Genomic DNA, 12697 nt, shown 5'->3' with positions numbered 1-12697 from the left:
ACCTGGAAGGCAGGCCTGGCTCCCAGGAAGTGTTATCAGGACATGGCACACAAGCCCTGTCTCCTAAACAAGCAGTCTTTCCAGCCACAAAGCAAGGCAGAGAAAAGTCCATTATGACAGAAGCTTTGCAGCCTCCGACAAGAAGTCCCCCCAACTCTATCCGGGGTATTTGGCCTTGAGCAGAGCCAGGTCCCACACAGCTCAATCTGTCCAGTGGCCATATTCCCGTGTCACCACATACCCTCGACATTTCCTCTCGAAGGCTGAGGCCCCGAAGGGGACGAGCCCAAGGGTGTCCTCTTCTGGGGGGATGGGCAGGCCCAGCGCAGTCATGATCGCAGCCACATTGCCCAGGAGGCCTTGGGCTCTGAGTCTCGCAGCCCTGAGCTGAGCAAGCAGGATAGGGCTGCAGGGGTTAAGGTCACTCTGGTCGTCCCCCACAAGCTGCAGGTGCTGGGTCAAAGCCAGGAAGGCCCCCTGGGCATGGCCCAGCCGCTCCTGATCGTCCAAAGCGTGCCAGGTCTTGAAGGAAAGGGCAGCAGGAGGCAGGCTACTGAGCTGGAGCTCGGGGGCGGAGAATCCTGGGTCACTAAAAGGGCTACCCTGGTACTGGAGCTGTACAAGGGACAGAGATGGTAAAGGGACGAGATCGGCACTCTGAGGACCCCACCCCCGCTCCCCCGAGTTCCCCTCTGCCTTCTACGAGACTAGCATCTTCCCAGGGGGAGTTGCCAGTCACAGCCCCCCAGAGAATCGGTGGGATGTCCTAGCACAGAGCTGGGGCTCTCTGAGGCTCCAGTTCCGCTTCTTCCGAGTACGAGGTGTGCAACTCTGAATCCCAGCGTCACTAATTCCCACATGGCAGTGTCATCATGCAGATGACAAGAAGCACATATACAAAGTCCTAAGTGCTGTACCTGGCATATGAGAAGGACATGATAAGCCACCATGAATTACTACATGTTACTACAGTGATCATTATGATTATATTTTCAGTCTAAATATGTTAGGACAATGTAGTCATAGCCCAATACATTTCTTTTTCATTTAGAGCATTTAGTAGTTCGTGCTTGTGAATTGTACTATAACCACTGATGAACAATCGTTCTTAGTATTCAATGTAGTCGAGTGCCTTCTCCATGACAGTTCTTGCCTGCACACACCTGGACCCACACAATCTGGGTGCATGGTGATAAACCCCCCGATTGACAGATCACCTAGTCCTATTTTACAGGTGGAGAAACAGGCTCAGGGTGCCCCGAGTTACCCAGGGAGTGGTACCATGTATGGGGCCAGAAACCAAATGTACCGTAGTACCCCCATGTTGCACCTGAGGAAATAGCCCAGGAAGGATGAAGTGACTGCACACAGGCCTAGAATATAGTCCCGTGAAGGAGTCACACACTGCGCAGGGGCAGGGCCAGGCAGGTCATGTCACTTGAGGAAGAAAGCAGGACTAAGATGGCTGGGTTAGAAGAACCCCTGTGCGTGTCTGAGATGGGCTTTTGCGTTCAAACTCTGAAGAAGCACTGCATGGCCAAAACAGACCACATCTGTGGGTCAGACCCGGCCAACAGGCTGACAGTTTGAATTTCTGGGGGACGGGGGGAATTGGCATCAAATGCCACAGACCTGGTTTAAGATCCTGCACTGCGCTGGCCTGGTGGCTCAGGCCTTTGGAGCTCCGGGCTCCTAACACCAAGGTGGCTGGTTTGATTCCCACATGGGCCAGTGAGCTGCGCCCTCTACAGCTAAGATTGTGAACAACAGCTCTCCCTGGAGCTGGGCTGCCGTGAGCAGCCAGAGGTTGGTGTGAGCTGCCGTGGCTGCTGTGTGCTGCCGTGGGCTACCTTGTGCCACCATGAGCATGAATGGGTGGCCGGCGTGAATGGCCGGCGGCCAGGGAGAGCTGCCGTGAGCTGCTGTGTGTGGCTGACTGACAACTGGCGACCAACTGAGGGGGAGCGCAAGGCTCATAATACCAGCTTGGGCCAGGGAGCTGTGTCCTACAGAACTAGACTGAGAAACAACGGCTTGAACCGGAGTGTGGGGGGGCGAAGTGGAAGAAAGGGGGGGAAAAAAATCCTGGCACTGCCATTTATTAGCTGTGTGACTTTGGGAAAATTAGCGATCCTCTCTCCGACTCCATTTTCATATCTGTAAAGTGCATTATAATTCCGTCTTTCAGAACTTTGTGAGGTGTTAGAGTGCCCCCAGCATGGCAGAAGGCACACAGAGGTTGTGGAAATGGTCACGCCGCTCCCTCTGTGTGCTTCTTTGAGTCTCGTAACAGTTCTGAGAAGTAAGCAAAGGTAGGATCACCATCCCATTTTGCAGATGAGGGAGCTGAGGCAGAGAGAAAGAATGACTGGCCCGAGGTCACAAACCATCGGTGATCGTGTTTGTGTGGGTGTGTCTCCAGTTGATGGAACCCTGTACCCTCAGGCCCACGAAGGAGCTTTCTCCTGGCCTTGCTCTGTTTCCCCTATGCAGGGCTGGGCCAGGAAGGTGGTGTCCCTGTCCCCTGATCCCCGCTTGTGCACAGTGTCACTCACATAAGTCTGCACCAGTGTTGACGTATTCTTCTGCATGTATATGGCCAGGCTATAGGCTTGACTGATGGGCTCAGCGGGGGAGATGGGGGCGCCCGGACTGAGCGGGGCCATCTGCAGGGTCAGCAGACAGAGGAGGCCTGGCAGAAGAAATCAGAGGTCAGCCCCAACTCCCCGACCCCACCTCTCAGCTCATTCGTCCCCCTCATCACTCCTCAAACGGGCGCAGCCCTTGTGGTCTACAACCGTCTTCTGTATCCAAGTCAGGACAGCGTCCCCCTGGACGACGGTTATTTCCAGCCCAGAGTGTCCCCCTAAATTCCAAACCCATGTATTCGTATTTTCCCTTAGATGTTAATAAGCAGCTCAAACTCGAAATACCCAACACCCAACTCTGGATTCCCCTGCCCCAGCCTCCCCGTGTCGAAACCAGGGGTCCTCTCGTCCTCTGCACGGTCAGAGTCCTGCGGCCTCTGTCCTTAAAGAGCAGCCCGCACAAGCCTGTTCCTCGATCTGAGTGCTCCTGAAAAGGGTTCTTCATCTTGTGACTATTCACTGAGCTGAACACTTATGACTTGTGCTCTTTTCTGTATCCTTGTTAGTCTTAACACAAAGTTTTAGAACAGGCAAACATGCATTCAGAGTCTAACCGCTTCTCCCCTCCCGCTGCTGCTACTACCTATCTACCTGAGTCCCAGCCACCAGCACCTCCCACTGGACATTAGAGCATCCTCCTCATTGGTCTCTGCTTCCACCCTTGACTCCCCTCTGCATGCCCACCCCTGAGGCCAGCTACATACCCTCCCCTGCCTGAACCCTCCCATGGTGAAGCCCAGGTTCTCTGTGTGGCCCGAAGGCCTGGTACCCAAAGCCCCTCCCTCTCCGTGATTGACAGTCTTCAGAGATTTTTGCTGTTTGCCACTACCTCATGTATTTATTTGTCTACGTGCTTGATGCTGTCTCTCCCCCTCGAATGCTGGCTCCAGGAAACCTCACCTGGTCCATTCACTGCTGTTTCCCCAGGACCTAGCACCCGTTTATTAAATATTTGTTGAATGAATGAATGCTGCCATCAACGTCCTTCTCCCGGCCTCTGTGGGCACTGTTGGAAGTGGCAATGTCTGGACTGGAGGGCATGCTTATTTTAAATTCGAGTAAATGCTGCCAAATTATCCTCTCAGAGGTTGGGCCGACTTTATGTCCCATCAGCAGTGTGAGGCTCAGAGAAGACGTTCCCAGCAGGAAGCGAGAGAGGCTAGAGGCCAACCAGGATGGCCTCCTCTGTTCCCCTTTCTACAGAGTTCCCAGAAGTTCAGAACTTAAGGGAAGGCTGAAAGTGAAGGTCTTTTCATTCATTTGTTCGTTCATCCATCCATCCATCCATCCATCCATCCATCCATCCATCCCTCCCACAAACTTGTATCATTGCTCTCACCTGTCACACTGGCATTCTAATTTACTGCTTTATTGCATGTATTGTCTGTGTGCAGAATGAAATCTCCATGAGGCTATAGATTTTTGTCTGTTCACTGCTCTCTCCCCAGATGCTCAGAATACTACCTAGCACAAAATAGGCACTCCATAACTATTTCTTGAATGAATGAATGAATGAATGAATGAATGAATGAATGGTGAGTGAAACGTTCGGTGTGCAAGCATTTGGAGGTTCGCAGCAGATGCAAAGGCAGCCAGGTGCCTGAGTCAGCTGGCAGTGCCCCCTGCCCTCCTGACCGCCGGGCCCTGGTGCTTTAACCTCCTCACTCACCCAGCCAACACCTCATGCTCTCTCCTTGGCTGCTTCCTCTCTGCAGTCTCTGGTTCATTCTGGAGCACCTGGCCTGTCCCTCAGGTGGCTTTATACCTGGGGCTGAGCCCTGGAGCCACCCAAGAGGGAGGGAAGGAGTCACACGGGGTGGGGGCGGTACAGAAACCCCAGAGTTAGGGGACAGACAGGGAAGGGGAGGCTGACATGACACCCTCGTCCCCTATAGCCCCCAACTCGACCTTAAATCCTAGATGCTGGGAGGGAGGGGGTCAGGCGAGGAGGGATTATGGGGGACAAAGGGGCCGCCCTGCTCCCTGCAGCTCCTCACGTCCTGGGATCCAGTTTCCCACGAGGAGGCGGCCCCCTGCTCCGCCCCATGGAGACCCAGGCATTGGGCCCTGGCTCCCGAGGAGTTTGGAAAAGGGACAAGAGGGGTGGCTTGTGAGCGACATCACCCACCCCAGGTGCACACTAGACACAGGCGTGTGCACACGTCTACACCCACGTTGGTCCGTGGACACACACCAGACATGTGCACACACACACTCATTCATTCATTCATTCATTCAAATACGTATACCTACTGCATGCTGGTCCCTGTACCAGGTGCTGGGATAGAGCAGGGGACAAGTAAGACAGAAATCCTGGCCTCTGTGGAGTTGCATGCCCACACACGTGTTGTATCACACACACCCAGCCAGGCGGGCACACGAGATGCAGAGAGAGCCAGACAGGTGAGCACACGTGTCCACACAGATGCACAGACATGTGAATGCACAGCCACATCTGGGAGCCCTGCTGGAGGGGCATGTGCAGAGCAGACAAATACACACATGCACACACGGTGTATACACGTCAGGGCCACATGTGTGCACAGACACACAGGCAGCTGGGCTGCAGGAGTCCTGAGAGCTAGCTCCGTCTCAGCCTTTGCTGCCCTGGGAAATCTGAGCCAGTGGCTGCCCTCGACCAGACAGCACACACAGACACATATCTGAGGTCCCCAGGAGGCTTATGGCAGAGGGGGAGGGTGGGGAGACAGATGCCAGGCTGGTCTCTCTCTGCACTTTCTCCATCTCTCCATAAGGGGTCATTGTTCAGTCCTCAGTCCCTGCCCACCTACTGAGTTGGAGAGTAGTCTGCCAGAGCCCATCCTACTTCCATCCAGTTGGGGGCTGGAGTGCTGCTCTAACCCCCTCTCTGTTAGGGGCTGGTGTGGAGGAAGAAGGCCCACACCCTTTCTGCTGAGGCAGGGGACACATCTGTTCACTCATTCAGCCATCAGGAGATATTGATGGAGCCCTACTGTGTGCTGGCACCAGGTTGAATAATAAGGTGAGCCAGTTCCCTCTCTCATGGGACACACTCTCCAGGGGGGAGACCAACAACAAACTTATAAATGGATTTAAAAAATTTCCTAAAGCAACAAGGTTCTGAGAAGCCAAAACAGGTTGATGTAATTAGATAAAACAGGGTCCAGGAGCCTTAGGTAAGGAGCCCAAGGCCCAGAGATGGGCAGCTACTTACCTGAAGTCACACAGCAAGGCCAGGACAGACCCTAGACTCCTGCCCCCAAGCTTGGGACTGGATCAGGGGTGTCCCCGACCTGAACTGTGAGTTGAAGGAGGAAAGAGGTTAAGAGAAAGATGGATGTTGAGATGGGGTATCCTAAATTGAGTCTCCAGGCCAGGGGCTGCCGGTGCTCTCAGGCAGGACACGTGCAGGGCAGACGTGATGTCAGGGGATTAGTCTAGGTGCACTGAGGTGTGGGCCAGGCCAGCTTGGAGGAGGGGAGGAGGAGAAGGAGGGCAGAGGGAGGAGCGAGGAGGGCAGGAAGGGAGGAGGGAGGCAGAGCCTCAGCCTGGTACTATTCACAGGTGAACCGTGTACGTGGGGCTAGGCCTTGTCCAAGAGGGAAGAATCACCCTCACCCAACCCCACCACCTCCCACCTTTCTCGGGGGCTTCACTTTCTCTCTCTGGACCCCAGGTGCATCTTTACAGCTGGAGGAATTGGTCCCCATCCCTGGCCCAACTGTCCCATTTGTCCTGGGCACCTGTCTTGGCAGAGGTCGTTCGCTCTGCCACCCTGTCCAACCCCACCTTGCAGCCCCCCTGGCTCCATGTCTGTTTTGGTCTCACCAGAAGCTGATACCTGAGGAATCCAGGAACTTAGGAGTCAGGAGACTTGGGTGCAAATCTTGCTTTTGTTTGTCACTAGCTCGGGCAAGTTACTTAACCTCTCTGAGCCTCAGTTTATTTCCTCATCTGGAAACCAGGATAAGAATTGCCACCTCTCGGCAGTTGAGCGCCGGGTTCCCAAGATGAAGTCCCCCAAGTACGAGCCATCGTGCCTGGCCACCTTGCCCCTACCCTCGACCCGATTGAATACGACATATCTCCGGAAACCCGGAAAGCGCAAGCCGAGCGGCTGGCCATAAGATCCCGGCTTAAAAGGGAGTACCTGCTTCAGTACAACGACCCCAGCCGTCACGGGCTCATCGAAGATCCTGCCTTGGCTCGTTGGACCTATGCAAGATCAGCAAATGTCTACCCCAACTTCAGACCCACCCCCAAGACCTCCCTCTTAGGAGCTCTGGCTGGAATTGGGCCTCTCTTCTTCTGGTATTATGTTTTCAAAAGTGACAGAGATAGGAAAGAAAAACTTATCCGGGAAAGAAAATGGGATCGAACATTTAACATCTCATATTAAGTCTGGCAATGATGACATATGTATTATTGTTTAAATAAATCTCCTATGAATGATTAAAAAAAAAAAAAAGAATTGCCACCTCTCAGGCTGTCACTGACTCCACCCACCATGTTCCTTGACCGCTGTCTGCGATGAGGCCCCTCCAGGGTGTCCCCAATGGCACGTAATGCTCTGTCAATACCCCACAACCCATGCTTGGAGCTCAGTCCCCACGAGCCATCCATACGCTCCCAAGGGATCTGTCCTGTCCCCACTGCAGGACACTCAGCTCTGGAATGGCCATCAGAGCTGTCATCATATTACCCTTGATGTCCTGAATGCCATCAAAATGTCTTCCCTTCAATATTTCCTTTATTTTTGAGTAAAGAAAGAAGTCACTGGTGAGTAGGGAGGGTGTTCCAATACAGTTACTTGTTTCCTGGCTAAAAACTCCCTCGCAGACAGTGCCGTGCGAGCTGGTGCATTGTCGTGATGCAACAGCCATGAATTGTTGGCGAAAAAGTTCAGGTCGTCTAACTTTTTCATGCAGCCTGCTCAGCACTTCCAAATAGTAATCTTGGTGAACTGTTTGTCCAGGTGGTGCAACGGCATAATGAATGATAATCCCTCTGATACCAAAAAAGGTTAGCAATATCATTGCAACAAGTTCGTGAACTTAATTGTCTAATTTATATATATATGTAATTTACCATCTTCCAAAGGGAAACTTTTACAACATCCAGAGCCTTCGCTGCCGGAAGCCACTGAGAGCATCAGTCCTGGCTCCCACATGAAAGGACACATCTGCAAAAAGAAAATTGATATTATATCATCTACGTGATCAATTTGAAGACGTTCAGAAGTTCCTACTGGCAACATGGATTCCCAGTAGAAACTCCTCTACCGTTGACATCAGAGGCCCCAGCAACACTGGCCAAGGAGCCCTGGGAAGCCACCGGAAGCCACACCCAGCATTTCACGGCTGGGACCGGACACTGAGCAGATCCACACAGCTTTTTGGGAGCCTTGCCTTTTGTGAATACTGGTTCCAGGGCTGACCGTCAACCACTCACTGACACATCTTTCTGTCCACTTGTCCGCCATCATTCAGTGTAGCTCAGAGTCCTCTCCAGTTTACGTGGCTATTGCCATGATGTGACAAAAAAAAAAACCAGCCCACTCCGTGTCTTGCAGAGGGGTGCTTGCCCAGAAATCCTACCTATGGCAGCACTAACTCCCCCAGGACCCACAGGGAGCTGTGCTTGGCATTAGGGCTGCTCGCAAGTATTCCAGTTCTCCTTCCAGGCATGGTGAGAGTTCTATTTCTGGCCCCCTTTGAAGTTACATAAGGCTATGGACTGGTCAATACAATGTCAGCACAACTGTCACGTGTCACTTCTGGGCATAAAAAGCGTTGTGTGTTTCACCAAGCCCTTCCCCACCATCCATCCTGGATTGATTGGATGGTGATCACAGAAGCTCTCATGGAGATGGAGCCTCTTCCCTCGGCCTTATTCCGAGTGACTGGAACAGGCTGACCTCCCCCTGAGCAACGTTAGACGTGCAGCACGAGCAAGCAGACCTTTGTCATTACAAGCCTCCAAAATGTGGGTGTTATTGTCACTGCAGGAGACCCTAGCCTACCCTGGCTGCTCCAGAAGCTGGAACCTCCTAGAGATCCAGGAGAGGCAGAGAAGAAGGGGCAGCCACTGCTAAAAAGGAGTCGCAAGACCAATGGGCCACTCCAGCTCCTGAATTCCGTGTGCTCATTGCAAGGTTGCAGGTAGGTCTGAAAGTGGGCAGGTCCCCTCCATTCCTTTTAGCAGCTCCTCACTGGAGCCGGAACGGTCCGACCTGTTTCTGAAACTGGTCTGCAGCCCCACAGCCCAGACCCTGTGGGGACAGAGCCAGGAGTGCTGTTTCCAGGCTCTGGCCCTCACATGGAAAGGTGCTCACTCAATGTAAAAGGCCATCAACTGTGATTGCATGGCCATCAGCTGTGGCTAGTTGGCCGTCAGCTGTAACCAGTGAGCCATTAGCCACTAATATAACTGCCGTGGCTACACTAGCAGCAAATGGGGGCCTAGCAAGAAGGTGGTGGCTGAGGCAGCAAGAGCGGATTGCAGTTAGCACGGCGGATTGCAGACAGCAAGTGAGGTTTGTTGTCAGAGAGAAGTGGACGGCAGGTTACGGATCGTGTGGGTCCTGCTTCCTGTGTCTCCAACCCAGCCGGCAGCCAGAATATAGTGGTATGACTCCCCTATCTATGGCTCCGTGGGTGTTCCTTTCTGGCCTCGCCATGTCCTGCGTTCTTATGTGGGGAGTGGGAGCAGAGACGCCGCATGACAGCCTGCATGACAGACTCTCACAGAGGAAACCAAGTGGTCTTAAGCCATCCTTCCAAAGATTCTTAAACAAAATGCATGTATAAGGTTGACAGTGAACAAACATCATTTTGGTACAAATGAAACGGGGCTCATGGGTGCTGTATTCCCTGAGTTCATCTACGTCTGGGCTCTATCATCTTTATAATTTAATACCAACCTGGCTGGCTTATAGTATTTTCAACTCATGTGTTAAGTACATAATATGTGTTCATGGTAAGAACTTCAAACTGTAGAGTAGGTTATAAAGTGGAAAGGACAAGTTTTCCTCTTTTTTTTTTTTTTTTAAGGAGGGCGCCACTCACAGTGGTCCATGTGGGGATCAAAGTGGCAAACCATGCTCTAACCAACTGAGCTAACTGGCCACCCTAAGTTTTCCTGTACCTTTATGTGCAATCCCACTCTGCCATCCCCTTACCCACCCGGCTGTGGGCACAAGCCCAGCGCCCGGCACTGCGGTGCTAGTGTAAGAAATGGTCTTGACCCTCAATAGGAGTATTCTGGTGCATTGAGTGGGGTTGAAAGTGCTTAGAAGGGACGCAAACTAGGTGGGGACTTGGTGTCAAACTTGGCGTCCCATCCAAAAGGGGCAGCCACTGCTCAGCTCCAGCTGTTTCTTGTCCAAGGAACGCAGACTCAGTGTTGCTAGATTTCAGGATTTCAAGTGAAAGCGTAAACCCATTTTTGCCTAAGACATTTGTTGTTGCTCCACCACCCTAACCCCACACAGGGGCTGGATTTGATCAGTATGTGGGTGCTGCAGTAGTTACAAGGATGGGCTCTGCAGTCTTGGGTTTGAATCCGGACTCTAGCAGTCGTCCCTCTGAGCCCCAGTTTCCTCATCTGTAAAATGGGATTCTACCTTATAGGGTTCTTGAGGATCAAATGAGATGCTGAAAGCACTTGACGTGTGAGATGGACCCTTCATAAAACTCACGATCTAGTGGAAGTGTCAATAAATGAATCTCATCTGGGAATTACAGGAAGGCTTCCTTGGGACAGTGGCATTTAAACAGAGACCCGAAGGATGAATAACTAATTGGGTAGGGAAGTGGGACAGGAGGAGATGGGTCCAACAGGCAGAGGGAACAGCTGTGACAAAGCCCTGAAGTAATCATGCAAGCTGAGGCTAAAGCAGTAGAGACGACAATCCTTTGGCAGCCAAGGGTTTCCTGAATGTCATGACAAAGCGTGAGCGACAAGGAGCCTCTTCAGTTCAGCCGGAGTTCAGCCCCTGCAGACTTAGGTCTTCACACCTCACTGACCAGAGAGGTTAACTTCCTGTGACACAGAAAAACCACCCCCAACGTTTCAACGCAGGGCCCTCTAACCCTCTCTTTTCAAACACAGGAGAGGGAAGCTGTGGGGTCAAAAGTGAGTCATTTTCCAGGCAGAGAAGGAATACCAAGAAGGCAGGTAAGAAGGCACAGAGGTGGAAAGCAGTTCTGTTTGCTTTGGCAGTTCAGGTGTCTGGGGGTTGGGCGGGGTGCCTCCAAGGCGGGCGGCAGATGAGACCAGGCCCGGCACTGCGCCGGCAACTTCAGGTTGAAGCTAGACCTCAGTCAAGTGGAAAATGGGCGCCCCCTGGGAGCAGCGCCGGGTAGTGGACGCCGAGGCCCGAGCTGAGGAAGGAGTGGGACGGGAGAGAGGGTGCGGCTCAAATTGCCTGCCCGCCAGTTTTGTCCTCACAGGAGCGAACTCCTTCCAGCACGATGGATTCCTGGGGTCCCAGAGCAACCAGGCAACCAGGAACCAGGAACCTCGAAAAAGCATCAACCAACCCGTGCCCCCATTCAGGCCCTGAGCTGAGCGCTTTCGCGAACACTGTCTTAACACGCCTAGCTCTGCTGCGAGAAGTAGGGATCCTTGTCCCCATTTTTCAGATGGGAAAACCGAGGTTTGGTGACTTCCAGAGGGGCGGGGCCTTTTGTACGACTCCTGAGCCTTTTCCCTGGGGCGCTCACGACTTGGAAGACACTGGCTCCCTGAGGTTTAGGGGAACAGGCGTCGGGTGTGAGGTGTACAAGCTTTCCAAGGGACAACAGCTTGGCCATCCTTTCGGCCAGAACCACGCCTGCCTGGCGATAATACCGATTCCCGGCGCTTTCCTGTAAGAGCCGAGCCCTGAACTATGAAGCCCACGCCACACGGGGACATCATATATTACTGGGTCGCCCAGACTGCTTTCTCCTCATCCACACTGATCCCCACTGGTGACATAAATTTTCCCCTTTCCAGTAGCGAGTGAAGGCGTGAGACTACAATTCCCGGCAGGTCGTTGAGAAGGGGTGACGGAGAGGAGGAAAGACTCGGTTTCCGTCGGCTTGCAATTTGGCGTGTCCACCGTGATGCACATTTCACCAGCCCACTTCCTTTCTCTCTAGAAGCTACCGAAGGGACTACGTCCCCCAGCAGGTGTTGCCGCAGGGAGCGAGTGGTAGGCCGCTATCTTTACTGTAGTCCTTTCCCCCGTTTCCGCAGGGAGTAGCTTTAGCGCGTGAACTACAAATCCCAGGTCGTCCCCGCCCCTTTCCTTCGGCCGCCATCTTTGCTGGTAGTCCCCGCCCCTTTTTCCTTTCCATTGTCTCGACCGAAGATAATAGAGAGGCGCCGGGAAGACTGCAACTCCCGTCAGGCTCTGCGGCACGGGGAGGGGCTTTTCGAGATTATAGACGCGGGCGAGGTGCCCAAGGTGGTAAAAAGAGGGGACGGGTAGAGGCTAGGTAGCCTGCCATCTTTATGGTAGTCTCCTTAACCTCCCGGTTCCGTCATTCTTAAGGAACACTAAAAGGCAAGAAAAACTACTATTCCCATCGCACCTCATAAAATAGACTACTAGTCAGGTGTACGCCCCTCTTCCGCCATCTTGCTTGTAGTCCGCGTTCCTTTTCACCTTTCCATTGTTCCTGACGAGTAGAAATGGCAGCGGGATGGCAGCAGATGGACTGCGACTCCCGTCAGGTACCACACACGCGGAGAGTTGTGGACAGGGGGGCGTGTGAGTGCCTGGGAAGGAGGTCGGGTCAGGGAAGCAGGCCATCTTGTTTGTAGTCCTCGTTCCCACTCCTTCTGTATGCTCTGCAACGGGGAGCCTCGGGGCAACTGGACTCTAACTCCCGGCATTCTCGGCTCTCGGTTTGGCACGCCCTCCGCCATCTTGCTTGTAGTCCCCGTAGGCCCCAGCGTCCCATTGTTCCCACGGAGGCACCAGCGTCCTCAGGACTACGACTTCCGTCGTGCCCTGCGCGCGTCTTGCCTGGAAAGTGGAGTGGTGGGGGAAGAAGAGGGCAGGGGGCGGGGTTCCT

The 12697-nt window shown here is 53.3% G+C and overlaps 1 protein-coding gene and 1 long non-coding RNA gene across 4 annotated transcripts in view; both read left to right on the top strand.

Annotated features, from left to right (window-relative positions):
- Positions 1-12655, top strand: part of LOC117019680 (uncharacterized) — a 56123-nt gene extending 43468 nt beyond the window's left edge. The window contains exons 2-5 of one of the 3 annotated variants that reach the window (XR_004422535.1): positions 8638-8791; positions 10743-10808; positions 11084-11248; positions 11631-12655. This is a non-coding gene — a long non-coding RNA (uncharacterized LOC117019680). Of the gene's footprint in view, positions 1-8637; positions 8792-10742; positions 11249-11630 lie in introns of all 3 variants that reach the window. The other 2 variants (XR_004422536.1, XR_004422534.1) reach the window with 2 other exon arrangements.
- LOC117019679 (NADH dehydrogenase [ubiquinone] 1 beta subcomplex subunit 4-like) lies at positions 6641-7065 on the top strand. The gene is given in 2 exon segments (XM_033101733.1): positions 6641-6683; positions 6686-7065. Coding segments are annotated over 2 exon segments (387 nt in total). The 3' UTR covers positions 7030-7065.
- Positions 12656-12697: the final 42 nt, after the last annotated feature.

The sequence above is a fragment of the Rhinolophus ferrumequinum genome (genome assembly GCF_004115265.2).
Source record: "Rhinolophus ferrumequinum isolate MPI-CBG mRhiFer1 chromosome 15 unlocalized genomic scaffold, mRhiFer1_v1.p scaffold_54_arrow_ctg1_1, whole genome shotgun sequence".
In the NCBI taxonomy this organism is placed as follows: Eukaryota; Metazoa; Chordata; class Mammalia; order Chiroptera; family Rhinolophidae; genus Rhinolophus; species Rhinolophus ferrumequinum.
The sequence above is the reverse complement of the archived record's forward strand: the minus strand, read 5'-3'. Positions and strand labels throughout refer to the sequence as shown.